The 15,396-nt window shown below is 40.6% G+C and overlaps 1 protein-coding gene across 1 annotated transcript; it reads right to left on the bottom strand.

Moving 5' to 3' along the window:
- Window positions 1–2,882: 2,882 nt before the first annotated feature.
- On the bottom strand, window positions 2,883–12,952 carry TAF1A (TATA-box binding protein associated factor, RNA polymerase I subunit A). Its single transcript, XM_065738852.1, has 10 exons — window positions 12,775–12,952; window positions 12,311–12,480; window positions 11,024–11,137; window positions 9,656–9,854; window positions 8,754–8,884; window positions 7,765–7,923; window positions 6,648–6,714; window positions 5,316–5,436; window positions 4,018–4,178; window positions 2,883–3,145 (listed from the first exon to the last, which is right to left on the bottom strand). The coding sequence occupies exons 1-10, from the start codon at window positions 12,851–12,853 to the stop codon at window positions 3,024–3,026; spliced, it is 1,323 nt and encodes a 440-aa protein (XP_065594924.1). The 5' UTR covers window positions 12,854–12,952; the 3' UTR covers window positions 2,883–3,023.
- Between the last annotated feature and the right edge of the window lie 2,444 nt (window positions 12,953–15,396).

Below are 15,396 nucleotides of genomic sequence, written 5' to 3'. Positions count from 1 at the left end.
GCAGACAAAGCAGCCCAGAATATTTACACGTGCAGAGAACTGCACTTCCAAGTTACTGCACAGCAGCAGTGGCAAGAGCACCGCTCTCTGCTCCTGTGAAGAGGTGAGAAATCTACAACGGTTTTACTTGCTTTTTGACAAGGACAGAACACAATGTCCCACAGAGCCTACTGCTCACTTTACCCAAGCACTCTTTGCAGTGGGTTACCTTTGTTCTTCAGCTAACATACCATCTCAAGTCACTCTAAACCCAGCAAGACATGTCTGAGTGGAACTTTCCATTTACCATCACAGACAAGAAGAACAACTATGAGCCCCAAGAACTCTAAATTCAAAGCAGGACAAAGTACACCAACACAGATTTTGCAGGGCCTACTCCAAAGGCGACAAGTAAACCTGCTTACACTGCTCCAAATGCAAATCCAAGTCTTGTGTAAGTTTCTGGTACCAGTCAGCTGCCCACAGCACAAAACCTGGTGGGTAAGAGTGGAGGGAGACCTTGGAACACAGCAGGCCAACGTGCTTTAAAAGCAGATGGCATTTCATCATTCTGCTTTTCTTGACATTCAGTGAAAATATTCTTAAGCAGAAGCATCACATAACGACATGGAAAGTGAGGGCAGAGCTGAAGTGAATTGTTTTTGTGAAGTCATGTTCAGTTTGAATATCACAAATTCCAGAACAAGAGATGGAATAACAGAAAGTCGACTCACACTGGGTGTGAGATCTGGATTCCCTTGCGAGTTCCTTAATCCAGCATAAATGAGTAAAGCAAAGATATGCTATTTGCTTCATAGGAGGGAAACAAAAACTTCACAGAAGCTTTGCAAGCAGGATGAGAAGTTAATTCAGAAGAAAACCCAACCCAGACCACAGAATTCAGAGCCAAGGCAGAATATTCCAACCCACTAGGAGTTAACGTATTCAAAGTACGATGCACAGGCTTGAAAACACATTATGCATTCAATAGCATGAACAGGAAATTCCACTCAGGACTTGAGATCTACAGGTTGTTTTTTTTCCAGGTGCAAGTACTGCACATAAAGAAACTTGCAATTTCCTATACAGCGTGGAAGTAATACTCAAGATTGTCGTGTGAAAACTAGTACTGCACTCATCCTCCCTCCACTTGCTGACTGCAGCTCTGCAGTTCCCTCCTGTCGCTAGAGCACGATCCCTGGCAGCAACCCTGTTTCCAGAGTGGGTCACAGGAGAAAGCTGTGAGTGGATTAACAGATTTTTCAAAGATGTCAAGCTTCCTCTTGTTCTCACACTTTCCTTAGTGCCCCACCGATCTCTGCTTCTTTCTCACATTTTTTCCCCCTCTTTATTGAAAGGTGCACGTGTTTCCTGCAGGCAGCTGAGGGGACAGAAGGGGAATTAACACCCAGTTCAGTTACTCTTCTGTGTTAAGTTATATGATATAAATTCACCCGTACACCAGCACAGAGATAAGGGGGGGAAAGAGGTACAGAAGACAACCATCAGACTCCAGGTCCATCTCAGGGGAGTTATTTGAACTAACAAAGGCCCAGCTTTGAAGCCTCTAGCACAGTGGAAGGTGGGAACCCAAATTAAGGACCTCAAGGAAGGGGCACCCTGTCTGGTTGCTTCCCAGGGCTGTCCCAGGAGAGCCTTAAGCCCCTGCTGTTGATGCACAAAAAAGATGGATCGTTGCACATAGCTCCCTGGATCACCCTTTGGACTAAAGGGAACTGCTTCCTGGGCGTATAGGATACTTAGTAGAGACAGAGCATTTTGAAATGGCAGTCAGAACAGTCAAAATTCACCTTAAGACTTATAAGAAAACAGTAGATCAGCACAAAACAAGGCAGCAGCCTTCTTACAAAGCCAGAAATAAAGAAGCAGTTATAGAAAGTAGCTTGCACTGTTTAAATACTAAGAGCACATCACAAGACCCAACACTAACCTAGACTAAACTCCCAGATAAACACTCATCTATTAAAAGCACAGCTGAACTTATCCATATACTACCACGCTGTAAAAGACATCTTTATTCATTCCTAGTGGCAGCTCAAGCAGGCCATCCAACAGAGTTCTACAGACCTGCCATTAAAACAGCAGTACTTGGAAACATTTTTGTTGTTGCTTTTAATGAACTGGAATGCTAGTTTGTGACAACACATTAACATTTGCTTTCCAAACACAGCAACAGTGTGTATTTCAACTCACTGGCAAAATGTCCTAGCAAGCCTCTTTGCAGGTTGTATAGTTTTCAACAGTTCTGTGCCTTTTCTCTCTGAAGCACTGCAACACCAGCTTCTCCCTGTAACCACCACAGCAGCGATCCTACCCTCAGCTTTTACTTACAGTGCTAAGGCATTCCCTGAACAGTACATAACCCACAAACAAACACAATGTGGGGCAACTGATTTTGGGTATGCTGAAGTGCCTCAGCTATGTGAGCAGGTTGTGGTGTACCTTCATGACCATCAGTATACAATGCAAAGAATGAAGTGCAGGCCGTATTTCCATATATTTCAGGAAATGGGTCATAAACAGCAAGTTATGGAACATCTATAGCAAGAAACTTGCTTTCAAGCTGCACCACATACTGTTTCTAGGTTAAGACATCCCACTTACACAATTGGCACAACTAGCCCTGAGTAGATCTTGAACCACATTCCAGCAGCCATTTAAACCAACACCTACATAACTGAACATAAGATCCACCCTACAGAACTTCTCCATTGCTGATACTATATCTATGTAGTTCTATAAACCATAATTATCAAGTAGTTCTCAAAGTATATTTGAAATTGATGTTTGTATTTCAGAGAAATCTAGAACTGATATTCAATAAATTCTTCATCAACTGTTGATTTACATTGTTTTATTATAAAATAAATATAAGCCAAGTACTTTTAACAGGAATATATTAAAAAATTACTTAACAGAGTTTGTCTCTTTAGAGCAGATTTTAGATCAATGCCAACACAAAAGCCAGTTTCATTAAGGGGAAAAAAATGCACTAAGGTCCTCAAGAACACCTTTTAGGAATCTTAAAGACCAGATATTCTCAGATATGCAGGACTGTGCTCATTCACAAACTTCTTGAGTGTCCGAAACCTTCTCACCCGAGCTTTGCAGCCTTGGTGTGATACATACTTAAAGTACTTGCAATCTAAGTAAGAGAAGAAAAAGCAACGTCAGCTTTACCAAAATACAAGCAAACAAAATGCTTCTACTTTCTAAGTAACATGCAAGCATGCAAGTTCTCCATTACAAATGCAAAAAAATAATCCAGGACATGCACATTACCAACACAATTGCAGCATCAAATTACTGAAAGCAAAAAGGGCTTTCAATTCTAGAAACTGTTCTACAGTCTGGAAGCTATAGGGGAACTGACAAAGAATAAATCTTCTAATCAACTGAAGGGCCAAACTTAATAGATATGTTATGCTCTCCACACCACAGTCTCATTCTCAGCTTCGTCACCACTTCTCAGCCAGATATTCCACTTATTTTCAGCAATGTTTCAGTGAATACTACCAGACAAGTCCTGATCTTCATCTTTTTATTGAACTGTGACTACTTTCCACTCAGGACCTCCTTCCTCCTCTTTTCTATGCACTTTCACTCACAAGTCCTTAAGGATCACCTGGTCCTCAATATTTGCTACGACACCGCTTCAGCTGTAGCTCAGCAAGCAAACTTTCCACAATTCTCACAACATTCATTCAGGAGCCTGCTGTTTATTTTTGAAATTGTGGTTTCAAGGTTATAAACAGTAAGTAGTATTGTGACTGCTTGAGGAGGCCAAATCAAATTGAACTCAAAACCAGGATAAGGCAAGTTATGCAAAGTATGTCTCTTGGTGAGGAATATCAAACCATTTAAAATGTTTTTCTCCTGATTAACTTCAAAGACCACAATTTTTCCTAGAAGAAAGCAGCAGCATTTCTTCCAGGGAGCACCCCAGCTCAATCTCATTAGCGCTAGAACGAGTTGTTATTTCTAGTATATGTACTGAGAAAGAACATTTAGTATTACCCTTTCCTAGGAGGATTCCAGCCACCAGAGCTTTCTCATATGAAAGGCTTTTATCTTCCTGCCAATTTCTCTTTGCTAAGTAGCGACTGAAATGGAAGGCTGGCCACCAGTCCTTTCTGGAGTTCCACTGCTCCTTAATCCAGTCAAGATGCTTCTCAGAACTGCAAAAAGGTAAACCATGAAAAATTTAGATGAAACAGTAAAGAGGGAGGAAGCAGTGAGCTTTATAATCAGCTTGATATGCTAGCAGACTTTGACACTGCACTCCAGACTGAAGTATTAATTTAAGCAGCAATACTCTTTTTTAAAAACCTTTGTGTTAATCTATGCATAATCAAGCACTAACATATCTCAAATACTTCCCTTATTCCATTAACTTCAGCAAAGAAGACCTTACTGTTTTCACTTCTGAAATACTACCTATACAACAGGGAAGTGATATTCTTAGGAAATGACCAAGATATGCCCTGTATATTTCAAGGTACTCAATTTGTCTTCAAAAACAAAACTGCAGGCAAAGTTCAAGTACTATACCATTTTTCCTAACTGTACGCAACAACATTCCCAGTTTTAATCCATTAACTTCTGGGCGTTCTGCATAGGTAGAAGCAGCAATAGAACATCAAAATGGGTCAAACAGTACTGAATTTATTCACCGTAAATAAATAAAGCTTAAAAAAAAATTAAACCCCCTATTTTGGGAGAAAAAAGCCAGACATTAGAGACCTTCTGGGCATGGGTTGCCTGGAGATGTCTCCTTCTGATCCTTGAGTCCTTGTCCTAACACAGAGGCAAGTACTCATCAATCCCCAGGCACCCTGACTTGGCTTTTAAGAACGTATTCTGAAACAGTCACCACCCAAATAACTAACAAAGGAGAATACAATTACACCATGTCCCTTTTGCAGCCCACTGATGCCCAAACATGCTCTAATCAATGTATTTTTAACAGCAGAAGACCAAACATTACTTTTTTCTCCTGGAAGGAAAAGAGCAACAGGCAGTAAATGTTATCCAAACATTTGAACAAATTTTCTGCATAAACACAACCTGCTAAAAACCTTTTTCAGCTAATGATAATACTGGAAATGTGGGAATTTCTCTCAGTAATAATTTCTTCTTTCCTGCCCCTGGAAGCACACTGCAGCCAAACACAGCCACAGAACTCAGCACAGGCCAGCCCACAATTCCAGCACAAGAGACAAAGGCTCCAGAAGAGTCACTTTGTCAATTGCCCAGAAGTGGAGACTTGAGACACAAATTCCTTTTTCAGCACCTCATATCAGAGTTACACTTACATTACAATTTGTTTCACCTGTCTTGCCAAACAACTCCATGCTTTTACATTTTCCTTCCAGCCAGAGTAATCCAAGACTGCAAAAATAACTTCCAGCCCCAGTCGACGTCTTTTTCGTTTCTCTGGGAAGAGATTAGGCTGATTAATGAATTAGTAGGATTAATCTGAACTCACTAACAAGCAATACATCCTTCTCCAACCTGCCTTCCCACGTGTTGCTGCTTTCCCTATTACTAAGGGCATGCACCCACTGCTTTCTGCCTCTTCCAAGAGCATAAGTTAAGGAAGTCTTCAAGGGTCTAGAGCACAATTTCCAGCAAACACCCTCCTTAAATGCTGCTGACTCAAAGAGGCACACAAGACCACTCTTATCCCACACGGCCTTGCTTATAACAGTTGCTGCTGCTGTAATCAGTGCTCCCAGTCAGTGCTGTTGTTCAAAATGTTCTTAACTATGGGAAAAGAACACAGTGCCCTGGAACATTTCAAGCCCTAAGATACCAAAACAAAGAAATTGGACTGATATGAATAAAACAGGCATTTCACAACAGCAGCTAATATACCAAAGGTGTTCTTATAAATGACCAACCACAGTAGTTAAACACTGGAAATATTTACTAGTATAAACTATTTCTTCAAAAATCAAACTGCCATCCAGAGCTACAAGAACTTAACAACTGTGTCACATATGAACAGAAAAAGGGAGGTTTAAGCCAAAACGGAAAAACCCTCCCCCCCCCCCCCCCCAAAAAAAAAAAATAACAACAGAAGAGAACAATTCTGAATCCAAGACGTTCCACCCATCTGCTTACTTGCTGGAACATACCAGCTTGCAAGAAGATGCCCATTTTGGAAAGCAATTGATCAGCATGGGAAAGCAGCTTCCAAATTATAAGACTTTTCTACCAAATTGAAGATAAAACTCATTTGAAGACACTGTTCTTTCACAAATAAACTAATGCATGAAGCCATCTCAACTCCTCCAGAAGAGAAGAGTCCCCATAATGAAACTACTGAGAACAGCATTTAGAACAGTTTATCTTGGAAACAGCGAGTCAAGCATTCAGACTAGTGCATCTCAAAAAAAAAATAGGCAGACCACACATTAAACCTACTGCTTGGTCAGCCTTCAAACATAGACAGGTATTTGTCTACACAAGCCTGTAAATACCTACCTACTTATCTGCATTAAAAGCTCTTGTGAACAGAAAGCCAGGTTGGGTTTTTCTTTTAAAAAGTACAACTACTTCAGTAGGCACAAAGAAGGCTGTAGAATAATTTCATAATATTCTAGATCCACATAAGGAAAAAGCAAATATATTTAAAGACTTACTTGATTTCTGAAGCATAGCATTAAAATCTATCATTAGTTCATGAGAGGGAACAATATCATGCAATATCTGGAAAAAAAAACACCAAAACATACACTGAAATAATGTGAAAGCTCCTGAAGACTTCTACCAGACACAAAGAAGCAATGTCTTCAGAGTACTTTGCACCTTAGGAAAACCATGTAATCAGGTACTCAACTGTCTTGACACAAAGAATGACTATCAAGAGCTATTTTGCACATCTGTGATACTTTGTGACACAACAGATGAAATGCCCTCATGACTACTGAGAAACTCTGAAACAAATGCACCATTTCCAGAAGCAGCCCATATGCAATGTCTCCTTTTTAGAAAGGAGCATTAGCTCATTCCTAGGCTCCCATCTACTGCCCTGTGCATTTGCAGGATGTATCAGACTGGTTCTCAGATTCATCACTATCTTACAAAAAAATCAGTCTCTAAAATGAATGCTAAAAAAAAAAATGCTGAGAAGATGAAATTTTATATATACAGGGCTCCAATCTAAGTCTAAATTTAATGAAGCTGTTTTAAAACCTTTTGCCCAAACAAAAGCATTTTAGTGCCATCAAGTGGCAAAAAGAGATTCAAAAACATTGCTAGAATTATTAATGAGTAAGGGCAACAAAAGTGGGAATCTAAAAGAAACTAGACAGAAGAGGCACTGCTGCATCGTTGCTCATCTACAGGCAGTGGAAGTAAAATTTTGTGAAGCTCAAGTCAACCACTTACTGAGAACAATGAAACCAAATGCTAGACAGGATTGGTATGTGAAAAAAGCAAGCACCTAATCATTTATTCAATATTGTAAAGACCAAACTACAGTGGAAATCAATGCACTTGTATCTATATGTATTTCCTGAGCCATGGAAAAATTGATCTGAGCTTTTTTACTGACCTAAGTCTTGTGATGCATCAGTTACATAGAACAAACACAGTAAGGGATACAATCTGCTCCACCCATTTGAAAAACCCTCCAAACCCTTTGCTTCTCACAAAAAAAAATACAATAAGGTAAATAAACTAACAGGAAACAACTAACCCATCAGGTAGCTTCACAAAATGAACAGACACAGACAGTACTGACTATGTTAGACATACCTTGAGTGTAGATATGAGTGATTTCTTGGGTGCACCATGTCTCTTTAGGAACTGATAGAAGTAAACATGAGCATTGGGATTAGCAGGAAACTTGGAGTTGTAAGCATAATCTGTTAATACTTCACGAGCTTCTTGGTGGTCTCCATAGAATTCCAACAGCTAAGAAGTTAAGCCCATCATTAGTTTGCTTTACATTAGCAATTAAACTCTTACAGTTCATTCTAGGCTGCTACAGAACTACCCAACCATGCAGTTCGTATCTAGTAGTGTAGCAAATGGGATATGAGTTACATTGATTGTACTTTAATTTTACTGGCTACTCTTCACATAGGTAGCTAAAAACTTACGCTTAGCAGCAGCTACAGAAAAAAATTACATTAGCACTTCCTTGCTTATTAAAGAAGGACCATCATTCCTCAGCAGAAAAAGAAATAGAAGCAGGCTGCCACGTCTTTGAAGAGAACTCAGAGAACTTGGCAGCTGCCAGCACCTAGTAAAATTCCATAAGAAACATTCAAGGCAGTCAGAGCTTATCTGCACTTAGAAAAAGTCAATCCCTTCAATTTTAAGATTAGCTTTAGTTCTTAGTTAAAATTCATAAGTAGATATTTAGAAAAACCCCACAAAGTGACTACATTTGGTGTCCAAGATTTAGTACCACCAGAAAAACACTGCTCTGCCAGAAAGAGAACTTGCTTTCAGGAATTTAAACAAAGCAGCTGTGCTCCAGATCCTCTGCTAGCCTCACAGAAACAGAATGTGCAAGTCAGTTGTCTCTTTTTCTTGGCAGCTCACAGACAAAGCCCTTTTTGTACACTATGCAGGCTCTATGGTCCTACAAACATGCCTAAATCAAAGTCAGTGAGATATCATTACATACGTTGTTCTTAAACTATTTGTCATCCATACACATAACTGAACTGCAGACTTGAATCTTAATGAAAATTAGAGAAACACAAAAGGAAGAGATCTGTAAAACATGCTCTTACATCCACATAGGATTTCACAAAGAGATCCCAGACTCCAGGTATTTTAATGATCTCCTTTAAGTTCACTGCTGCCTTCCGAAAGCAAGCACGCATTTCCTGTGCAACAGATAAGTCTTCAAGTCCATCCTTCCCTATGAAAGCGTGAAAGGATGCCAGAGTTAGCTTTTCTAGTTAAAAAAATATATATATCTTAAAGAAGAGGTGTACCTACAAGGTGATCACATTCTGCAAAGCAAGGGCTCCAGTCAAAGCTTTTAGAAAAAAGGCCTCAGATCCACCAGTACTGGAACAAGAGATTTTCATTGCTCTGTATTCCAACTTATAACCAAGATCACAACAGGCAGTGTTCCAAGAGACTACCAGTATAAAAAGTCTGTCTATCTTCTCAAATAAACAAGTAGAGATCCAAACAAAGCCAGCAGCTGTATACAGAATTAAATACCACATCCAAGTGGCAATCTCTGTGTCTTCACCTTTCAAAAACAAAAAACAAAATAACCCAGGAAAACTCAAGTTTGGGTGGCTGTTGTTAGCACTCAATTCTAGCAGCAGTACAAGGAAGTCACTGCTATAGCTGAATACATTCCTTTCATGGTTGTTTTAGGTGATGCTGGCTGGATATAAGGATTACAATTCAGGGTGAAAACAGCTTTGTTTCAGAACAGTATTTCAGGACACTAGAAAAGTGCATGTTAGTAATCTGCTTTGGCACCGCCACTGTTGCAGGACTATCTGTATACCATCAATACCTCAGCTTTTGAAGGCTAGTACCTCCTTCTGATGTCTTCATACATAGATGCAGGCAGAAGAGCAGCCTACAAGGAAATACTACCACAGCAAACAGTGACGTCTGCAAGAATAAGAAGCATACAGCTCAATACAAAAGCAATATCTGAACTTACCATACTCTAACAGTATGTTCTTCTGATTGGACCAGCTACAGTAGTCCAGCAGCCCCCTGTAAGCCTGGATCAGCTTCATTTCTTTATCCTGAAGAACTGTTTGTTCTCCAAACCTCCAGCTCTCTGCCAGAGACAAGTTTTGGTAGGCTTCATCTACGAGTCCATTACAAAGGAGATGAAAGGCATGCTCTAAACAAACCTGCAATTCAAGCAGTCCATACCTCAGTGTTTTACATCATAAATAGAAAGAATCTCAATAATATAGCAAAATTCTGCATGGAAGTGAAAGGGAGAATTAGAGACACTCATTACAAATAAAAAAAAAATGCAAACAGCAAAATATTTTTATTAGAAGCAGGTTTTACACATTGTTTTATTCAAACAGTATCCTCTTGGGGAACTTTAGCAAGTGTCACTAGGAGACAGAGGTGAGCACCAAGTACCCCACTTATTTTTTTTCCTGTTTGAAGATGCTAGAGAAAGAATATTAATCAAAGGCACATCTGACACACAAAGGTAAATCTGAGAAGGAAAAGGGTTTAAGTTCCTGAAACTTGTGTGGGAGAAAGTCATTAATCAGGTAGAAAACATTCAGCTGTACTTATCAAGGCAGCTGAAAGCACCTGGCTCAAAACCTCACTTGTCATTAATAAGTGAGGCATCTATTTTAGAAGATCTAGCCTGAAGAAATCCAGTTGGAATTGTACACTCAATTTGCTATGCAGCTGCCAAACACCTGAGATGTCCTACCACACTACCATATTGATTAGGCACTGGGTCAGTCTACACTTTCAGTTAGTAAATTCTCATATGGAATTAGTGTTGGAGACCTTGAACAAACAACAGTTTGAAAGACAGAAAAATCAGAAACAGTCAAGTAAACCAGAACAATATAAGTCTGAATAAGTAATCATAGGAAAAGAACTGGGTCCTGAGCGACACAGGGGTCCACAGAATGAGCTTTACTATTTTATGCACAAAGGAGCTACTTGAAAAGTATACAGATATTGATGGTAAAGTTTAACTAGAACTGTTTGATCAGGAGCACAGTCATCACAATTAATGACTGGAAACAAGACTTTGCAGGTGTTAGCATGTTATTAGATGTTAAATTCATTTTCACACATGCCCCATTAACATGGAAGTTAACAGCAACCAAAGAGTCTATGCATCACAGAAGGCAGACAAAAACATACTGGCCAAATGAAATGCGGTCAGGTATAGAACTTGAAACAGCATGCAACTGGTAACTCAGTTGTACTGAAACTATTGTCAGTAACACTTCAAGAGAAAAGTTCTAATAACACTCGAGTAGATGTTCAAGTAAATATGTGGAAAAATCACCAAGATTGCTTAAAATACACTCACCTTCAAATACCTTTTTACACCTAAAGTTTTCATCTGTTCTATGAAAGAGTTGAACTCTCTTATGTTGCTGCGGGAATGATTGCAGAGAATTTCTGTTCCTATTCTCCAGATCATCTATTAAAGAGGGAAAAAAAAGATGTAAAAAACCCTAGTACAAAAATGGGAGTAGTCACCATATACACAGTCTTATCAAACTTGCAGCTACTGTAACACATGAAGAAAATTTACATTTGCATTGCAGATAAAAAAAGAGTATTTAGTGTTGCCTACTGCTATAGTTACACAAAACCTAGTGTTTTGTTGTTTCTTTTTTAAACTGACACCCTATGGGTGCTTCACAACTGCTCATTATAAATACAGCACTTCAGCAAAGCTTATGAAAACTGCTTTTGTTTACTCTCATCTTAGTAAAAACAATATGTTTCAAAGTCATTGAAAACTTCTGCTTTCATTTTATTTGTTCCCTCTGTGATGTAACATACACAAATCTTTAGATTTAGTGATAAAGACCATTTGCAATCAGACACAGCTTTTCCATCTACATAAATCTGCTTTCAAGACCTGCATGCACAAGGAAACCAAATAAAATCAGTTTAATTGGAAACACTGTTTGATTCCCTCCCTGCTGCTACTCTCTCAGCACCTGTTTAGGAGTTCTGAAAGCACTGGAAGAGCTAGCACAGACCTCAGTGAGCCATTAACTTCCAGGTTCTGTTTGATGGCATGCCAGTTGCAAGGATAGTCACTGCTTTTCCATCTCAGAAGGCTACATGAAGAATAATCTCCACAGATATGCTACTGATAGAATTAACTTATCCTAAGACAAGTGTTCATCTGTTCTGCTACTAACCTCTAAGAAAAGTAAAAGGAAGGCAAACAAGCAAAAGAAAAAACAAAATAACACATCTACAGACCTCAGCAAAATCCAGGCTCCAGCAAGATTAGTTAAACTTCCAGCACAAAGGCATATTCATGCAAAGACAGCCTGAGAAACATTTAATGAATAACTGGACAGCATGCTGCCTTCAGCACCATCAGTGATGAAATCTGGTGTTCTTCCTGCCACCTACCATCCAATGGTTCCTTAGCTGTTTTTAGAACTCCTATGCCTCTATTACTTCCTTATTTTTTAAATTAGCTAATTTTAACTGACAGATGTTTCCTAACTGTTTGAGTTTCATCACTTTTATTTTTTTAATTAAGCTTATGAGCAGCCCTGAGGTATTACAGATGCTTCCTGCAAGCATTTTTTCAACTGCAGAACTGTGCTAGGGGACACGGGCTTACCTCTGATGGGCCCATGAACACTGTAGAGAAGTCTTTCTCCAGTGACTCGATGTAGGAGGTCAGGAACTCCGCAGCTCTCTTCCACTGCTTCCGTAACAGTGCATCCTGGATGTAACTCAGACACAGCTCCTTGCTCTTCCAGAAGTTTAATCTGTGCTCATTGGAAGACACTAAACAAAGCAAAACGCAAAGTCAGATAAACCCAACGACCAGAGATTTGCCAGATAACAACCTGCTTGCCACTTCAGTTATCCCTCTTACAGGAGCTCTCTCAGCCGCTACAGAAGGCGACGGTAAGCTAGGTGGTTTAGGAGCTAAGCACACCTATTTTCTGCAGGAGTGAAAGAGACTGAAAACACGAAGCGGGAACAGCACAAGGCCACACCAGACCCCCGCTCGCCTCGGAGTGGGGGGGGCGGGCAGACCGGCAGTACGGGGCTCCCACCGCGCAGCCGTGCCTTTACCTGCTCGGTAGAAGTGCCGCGGCAGGAAAGGCAGGTGCAGGGCCGGCTGCAGAGCGCGTCCCGCCCGGAGACCCTCCATAGCCGCGCGAGGAGCGGCAACAAAACCCCCCTACGACCGCCCCAAACAGCGCCTGAGGGCGGCGACCATCTTTGAGCCTGGCGGGAAAGGGACGGGCTTCAGCTGCCAATTCGGGTGGAGAAGGCCCCGAGAGCGCGCATGCGCTCTGTCAGACGTGGCGCAGGGCGGCGGCCATGTTGGGAGCGGATCGTCTCGTGCGCCTGCGTGCTGAGCGCACCGTGTCGTCCCGTCCCCGTGAGGGACGCGCGGCGGGCAGCTCGGCTGTGCTGCTACTGGCAGCGTGGAGAGCTGCGCTTCGTGCGAAGGTGACTCTAAAAATAACGGTTGGTTAGTTCCTCTTGGCGCTTTTTTCACTGTTACTGTTGGTTCCTTATTAGGCTGTGATGGGTTGGGTTGGAGGGGACTTTAAAGCTCCTCTAGCCCCAACCCACAGCCGTGGGTAGGGTTGCGCCCTCAGCTCAGCTGCCCAGGGCCCCATCCAACCGGACCTGAAGCACCTCCAGGGATGGGGCACCACAGCTCTATGGGCAGCTGTGCCGGGGCCTCACCTCTCTGAGTAAAAAATCTGACCTAAGTCCCCTCTCTTTTAGTTTGAAGCCATTCCCTCTTGTGCCATCACAATCTACCCACAACTGCGAGTCCAAATCTGTGTTGTAGAATAATAATAGTGCCTGTGCTTCCACAAAGTACTGGATCTTAGGGATCTGTCTGTATTGACCACACAGTGGTCGTTTGTGCTAGAACTTGTTTCATTAAACCTCTCAGCTACTGGCCACAAGTAAGAATGCAAGTTGGTTTCATTATTGTTTGTTTTTTCCAAGAAAAACTCATCCATGAGGGGATGAGTAAGTACTGAACTGGCTTGATTTACAGGTTCATCTCATCCCGTGTTCTGGTTCATCCATGATCAATAACAGATGTCACAGGCAGAGCAGCTATTTGTAGTATCTCAACACCCTCAGCATCATTCCTTAATATGGCATTTAATGGATCTGGGGGCTGATAAATAAGTGTCCCTTTGCAGCTTTTTTATTTTATTTTATTTATTTATTTATTGACCTTGTGTTCTATTTTTTGTCAAGAATTTCAGTTCATAAGAGTTTGGTATTATTTGCTGATAGTTAACATGACTACAAACTGCCTTTGGTATGTATTGGTGATCTCTTCTTTGTCTATCCTTCACAATTTGTCCCTCCTATGCGTGTCTTGCTGATCACAGTTGTTAACAGTGTGGTGTCACATCCCACAACATTTCTGTTCTTGTTACATCAGTACCCTAGTTTTGCTATCCTGCTTGCCCCAGTTTATTTCTTAAAGTCCTAAATTTGCTTAGAGGTATATTCACATTTGACTTGTTACTTTTTAAGTACTTTTATCTTGTGTCATACATGAATGAGTCTTTGCTGATTCTTACGTGAATGATGCTGGTTGATCTTGCTAATAGGTACTAATTATTAATTTGGTTGCTACCTTTGTGCAGAAAAAACCTGCTTTTTAAGTGTATAAACAAAGAAAACTTTACATTCTCTCCACACAACAAAAGTCTCTTATTGGAATATATGCATTTTTAGGATTTGGGTTGAAGGCTGAAGCAAAACTTCCCTGAATTATCTAAAATGAAGTGAAATATTTCTTTTTATGCCCTGCACTGGAGGAAGCTGTGGGTACATTGTTACCATCAAGTAATTGAAGTTGCAGGGAATACTACATTGTTGTAGTGATGAAAGTTATGTACACCTATTGACTGCAAGCTAGTCATTATTGCACAATAAAAATAATGACTTATGCAAGAAGTATGCAATGTTTTTCTTCACATTTCCCTTTCTTGCCCTTGTCTTTACAACTACAGGCACCACTGACTTTTATCTTGGTCTTTTAATGCAGATAAGCATGATAACCTTGTACTGACAGTGTTAAACAGCTCTGCCTTCACAAGCAAGTGGAGCTGGGGACCAAGCTGGGGACCAGGCTGGGAATTAAGTCATAAGGGAATTAATGTCAAAGGAATACTGGCTTGTCTTTCGTTCTTCAGTCATCATAAAATATAACTTGAATATATTCTACTTCTGTATCTGGAGTGCTTCACAATCTTCTAAATTTCCCACATTTGTATGCTGTTTTTCTTTGGTACAATTTGTATGTTTTTAAGGTTACAGTTGGAGTCACATGTTCTTACAAGATATTTCTCAGGAGAATCACAACTAAGAGCTCAAACTGGTTGCAAACTGATTCACCTGATGTCTAAGTTTTACACATCAGGCTCTCGTAGAGTTTTCAGCAGACAGTATTGGCAATGGGAAATAGGTGCCACCTCTTTTGAGTATGAGTTGAGTATGAGTCAGTTGAGTATGTAATACAAAGAAAGTCAACTGAATCCCAGGGAGGCCATCAGCAGCACTGCATGCTACATCCACGATACTGTACTAGGCCTGAGAGAATATCTGCGGGCATTGTGTCTCTGAACCGCTGTATTTCTGTAGCGTTTGCCTCTTTTCCTTATGCTCGGGTTGGGCCTGGCTGTAAGGAAGGGCAAGATGTCTCAA

The sequence above is a fragment of the Cyrtonyx montezumae genome, unplaced genomic scaffold (assembly GCF_038088225.1).
Source record: "Cyrtonyx montezumae isolate F1298 unplaced genomic scaffold, pur_monq_1.0 scaffold_0, whole genome shotgun sequence".
Classification (NCBI taxonomy): domain Eukaryota; kingdom Metazoa; phylum Chordata; class Aves; order Galliformes; family Odontophoridae; genus Cyrtonyx; species Cyrtonyx montezumae.
Note: the sequence above shows the minus strand (reverse complement) of the source record. Positions and strands in the feature narration are given on the sequence as shown.

Bases quoted from the DNA above. Each gene is read 5' to 3' on its own strand.
- TAF1A (XM_065738852.1), bottom strand. From the start codon at position 12,853: ATGGAGGGTCTCCGGGCGGGACGCGCTCTGCAGCCGGCCCTGCACCTG. The intron at 7,924-8,753 runs GTAAGAGCATGT...TTAACTTCTTAG, and splicing joins TTGTGAAATCCTATGTGGAT to CTGTTGGAATTCTATGGAGA. The intron at 6,715-7,764 runs GTATGTCTAACA...TTTTTTTTCCAG, and splicing joins CACTCATATCTACACTCAAG to ATATTGCATGATATTGTTCC.